Here is a 5,000-nt window from a genome sequence, read left to right on the forward strand (position 1 = left end):
AAGGTAACTGATTTGTGAGCTCCTTGCCACTTATTGATGGAGTTGTGCACTTTGGAGAGAGAATTTCAAAATTGATAATTACATGCCTTCCAAGGTTAACTTAAGAAAGAAAGAGAGTGTAAGCATAGGTCATCCACTTCATTCAAGAAATTGCAAAAATGAATTAAATGGAAACAATAATTATATGACAATTGGTTTACATGTTGTTTACCCTAAGACCTGAAAATCAAGGATTTCAGGCTTGTCTTGATTGAATGCTATGTGTTATTCAAACCTCTTCTTCAAAAGGGCCTTTTCAAAAATAACTGTTGGAGAAATACTGTGTGACATTATTGTGTTTAAAGATAGTAGGAAACTAATTAGCAAAAATTCCAGCGGACAATTACGTAACATGCAATTTATTCATTTGCAAGGTGTGACAGTTTGACTTATATAAGAATCAGCATATTTACGATAGTCCTGTTGTTTCGAGAGGTTACGAAGATTACGCTACGGAAATATAAAAGTTAACGTGTTCTGCGAAACAACTTTTATTGAGTAAGTGCTCATCTTCAACTCTGTTTATGGCTTCTGAAATTACGAGAAAAGAGAAACGTCTGTTGATCTCTTAGTATAACTGTCACAGGCTATATGGCCAGAATAGCTGTTTTTATACTGGAGAGGCATAATTCATCCAGACAAAATTACATTGTCATGTTATTCATCTATTGAAAAGACAGGATGAATTACATAAGATGCATTATCCATCAACATTTGTTGTTTTTCTGTTTATACATGTACATTATCCGTCTGGATAATCTTCCGACACATAACAAAAGATACAGTACAGTAGTTCGTGTAGATGTATAATACAATCATCTTATTCGATGGATTAACATATAATACGCACAGATATTTTGCGAGTTGCGTAGTATTTTTCTGAGCCCCGCAGGGCAAGGAAAAATACGAGCAATGAGCAAAAATGTCTGCGAGTATTATATGTTAAACCATCGAATAAGAGATTTATTATTCCACTACAAAAACGGTGTTATTTTGCTTCAATGTTATTTGGTAAGAGTTTTTTTGAAAAAAAAAATGCATGATCTGTCCTTCAGGGTACGTGCAAACGCTGTAAACAGCAAAAAAAGCCAGCCAAAGATCTCTATTTGATTGGATAAACAAAATGCCGAGTGACACTGAAGCTATGACAAGCTAAATTCTCAGGCTTTGCATCTTGTTGAAAACAGTTTCTTTCATTGAAAACCTCCTGTTCCACCCGTATTTGCTCTGTTCTCAACCAGTCAAACCGGGGACACTACAGTGTATTACTGTCTCATATTTTTTCTCTTGACAAAATAATATGGTAAAATGGCGTGATAGTGGAACATTAAATCTTATTAACCCATTCAGACCTCAAACGCCCTAGGATGCCCCCCGTTGACGAGTAAAATCATCTGGCGTTAAACAGAGTAAAATCTATTTATCAGGGGTCAATGCGTTAAACACTCTAAAATAACGTTTGTTTTCTCCTCAGTGGAACCAAAGAAAGATAACTCCTGTACCACATCAAGTACTTACATCTTAAAAAAATTTTGAGATTTATCAACAGAGATTCTAAAAGCTGACTCTGAAATCTCTTTACGGTGGCCAATTCACATTATCAACTCCGTTGATAAAACCCAAAATTTTTGTATACTACTTCCCCACCCACCCAGCACCACAGTTTCTTTAGAAACTACCCCTTACTTACATCGTACCTTTACAAACTTGCTTCTTTCAGCTACTTGAAAATGCCTTGCAAGGAAACACTTTGTAAAGTCAAATTGTACAGGTTAGTCACCAGAATCCTGGGTTTCTACCGACTACAGCTTTCTACAATGTTTTTATAATCTTCGTAGATCTACGTGGGCTATGTGTAGCTAATTTTACACTGTAGCAGATTGTTTTCTTTACTACAATCTGCTTCCTTCATAAGGTACAATTATTGTGCAGAATTTGTTTGTGTACTGGGGCTTTATTTTGCAACCTTGATTACTGTTTGTCAACAAAGTGATGTAATGGGAAGAAGATATTGCCTAGTTTGAATTTTGAATTGCTTTTGACCTGATTTACAAATACTGTTACATTAAATTACTGGTATTCAGACTTTGAAGACCTCTTTACAGTTAAAGGTTAAATTGTCACATTCAGTCTCCCCAAGTTTATTTCTACATTACTCAAATAGAAAGGCCTTGCTTAAGAGCATACTAAATACCATACATGTAGAGTAACCCATCCAATGGACTGCTTTGGCATACCTGTACAGTTCCTATTTCCTTTGGAAGTGCCCACGTGTATGGGAATGAGGGAGGTCAGGTGGTTTAGGGGTTATCAACCTCGCCTCCCACCTCTGTGACCCGAGTTCAACCCTGGCTGTGGGTTGTATGTGGGCTGAGTTTCAGTTGATCTCAATCTGACTCTTAGAGTTCCCCCCCCCCCCCCCCCATCAAAATTGATTGTCAGTCAATAATAATTATTGACTGACATGTGTATGTCAGTCAATACTAATTATTGATAGACAGTCAATCCGGCTGCGGGCGGATACCCACGATAGTGATACTGTAACCTCTGGTATCCTTCCCGTTCATTAAATTAAATGAACAGTTGGTATTATTGGTATTCAGCACTCTGAAACTAAATTGTGCACACAAACAGGTGCAGGGTTGGAGTAGTGTTGAAAACATTCAACTCTGACCACCGTGGGTCAGGTTCAATTCAAATACTCAGTGTCATAATGTGGGTTGAATTTTTTGGTTCTCTTCTCTGCACCCAAGAGGTTTTTGGCCGGGTACTCCGGTTTTCCCCTCTCCCAAAAAACCAATGTTTGATTTGATTTGCATTAACCCTTTCACTCCTGTGGGGTTCCCCATTGACGAGTAAAATCGTCTGGCGTTAGACAGAGTAAAATCTATCAGTCTCATTGGCCCTTACAGGAGTGAAAGGGTTAATTTGTTGATTTCAGTTTACTGCATTCTAAATTAGTGCTCCAGCAATAAAAGACTGCACTCTTAAATAGAGGTCTTTTCCTTTTGTTTCTTCGTGTGCTTGCTTTCACATCAAACAAACCTGGCATATCACTTTTTGTTTTTTTTTTTCTTGTTTTTTTCACAATGAAAAATCCTTTTTTGTGCATCTGGATTTTTAAATACCTGAAGGTCAGGAGGCACTGTGACCCAGTGGTTAGGGCGCTTGCCTTGAGATGTGGACATCCCAGGTTCAAGACCCGCTCTGACTACTCGTTGAATTTGTTCCTGGTAGTACCTGGTTCAACTTTCTAGCTGCACTTGTAAATATCCAACTGGTTTCCCCCAGCCAGTTGGGATTCTATAAAGTTGTTGTTGTTGTTCTGTTCCGTCGTTTCATTAACTTTGTTTCATTGGCCCTGAAAAGCGGTCAATGAAATATGTATTGTATTGTAGTATTGTCAGAAGTAGAGCAGTTTTCGAATGAGTGTCTTAAAACCAAAACCAAAGTAATTACTTTGGCCAATCAAAGAGGACGGAGGCAATCCATTAAACCAATCAAAACTTCAAGTAATTACACGTAGCCGACACAAAGCGCGGGAAAACGTGCACGCGTGAGCCACAATTGGTTTTGGTTTCACTTCTGATTGGTTGAAAAAGTGGTGCAAGAACTTTGAACCAATCACTGAGTGAAGCAATCATAAACCAAAGTAATTACCAAATTACTTTCGACACTCAATTGAAAACCACTCTAATAATAATGATATTGGTTTAAAAAATCTGCCACTTGTCACAAAATAATATTTTGAGAAATACATTATAAAGGCAAAAGTGTTAATTACATAGGTGCTTAAATCAATTGTGCCTGATTTATCACGACTGGAATATGTCTACTTTGTCTTTTAAAGCAATGTACCTGTTGCTTAAAACGTTGATTTGTTTGTTTGTTCTTGTTGGAAAAAGCAATTCATTGAAAACCACTTTCAACTGGTGTGTTTTTTGGGGCCTCCGAAATCAATACTAAGCCCTGGACTTGTTTTTAAATGCAGCGAAAGTTTAGCAAGATATGGGAAATCGCCTTATTTATATCCATTGTATGGCCTTGGTGAGCTTCCCCAAGCATTTGCCAGACTCAGTGCAATTTATGGCGGCACATATATGCTGGATAAGCCAATTGACGAGGTAGTGTATGATGAGAATGGGCAGGTTTGTGGTGTCACGTCACAAGGAGAAACTGCCAAAACGAAAATGGTGATTGGGGACCCATCATACTTTCCTGACAAAGTGAAGAAGATAGGACAGGTAACAGTTCCTTTGTTTTAACTGTTGCTCTCTTTAGAGCGAGTTTCAATCGAGTGTTGTAAAACCGAAACCAAAGTAATTACTTTGGCCAATCAAAAAAGAAGGAGACAATCCAGTAAACCAATCAAAACTTGAAATAATTACATGTAGCCACCACAAAGCGCTGGAAGATACACATATGCACGCGCGAGCCACGATTGGTTTTGGTTTCACTTCTGATTAGTTGAAAAAATGGCGTGAGAACTTTGAACCAATCCATGAGTGAAGTAATGCAAAAGCAATTCGCTAATTACTTTCAACACTCAGTTGAAAACTGCTCTAACAGATCTTTTGAACCCTTTTGTTGGGTTTAAGTCTTACTTTTGAAATTTTAAGTGCTTAGTTTCTGTTTGCCTCTTGGTATTAGTTTTGTTATTTAATGGTACTGTGAAAATAGCTGCGAATCTTTCAATTCACTACTTGCACAAATCCCATAATACACCTCTTTTACCTCCCTTCCCTCCCCCCCCCCCCAAAAAAAAAAAGATTCTGCATAGGCATTGTTTCCAACTTCTCTTGGGACATTTTCTTGTCCCAGGAGAAATTGCAAAATGGTTATGCAAAAGGGGGTAATAGGGGTGTATTATGGGATTGTGCAAGTAGTGAAAAAGCCATATGGATGTTTGAAGTAGTGGGGACATAACAGGGCACGCACGCAACGAGAAAGCCGAAAGCCTT

General features: G+C 38.0%; 1 protein-coding gene across 1 annotated transcript in view; it reads left to right on the forward strand.

The window, feature by feature from the left end:
• The window catches only part of LOC138056784 (rab GDP dissociation inhibitor alpha-like), a 31,186-nt gene that overhangs the window by 16,926 nt on the left and 9,260 nt on the right, over positions 1-5,000 (forward strand). Inside the window, exons 6-7 of the mRNA XM_068902676.1 lie at positions 1,760-1,810; positions 4,031-4,283. Of these exons, the coding sequence (XP_068758777.1) occupies positions 1,760-1,810; positions 4,031-4,283 (304 nt within the window). The remainder of the gene's footprint in view (positions 1-1,759; positions 1,811-4,030; positions 4,284-5,000) is intronic.

This window comes from Montipora capricornis, chromosome 7 (genome assembly GCF_036669925.1).
Source record: "Montipora capricornis isolate CH-2021 chromosome 7, ASM3666992v2, whole genome shotgun sequence".
Lineage (NCBI taxonomy): Eukaryota > Metazoa > Cnidaria > Anthozoa > Scleractinia > Acroporidae > Montipora > Montipora capricornis.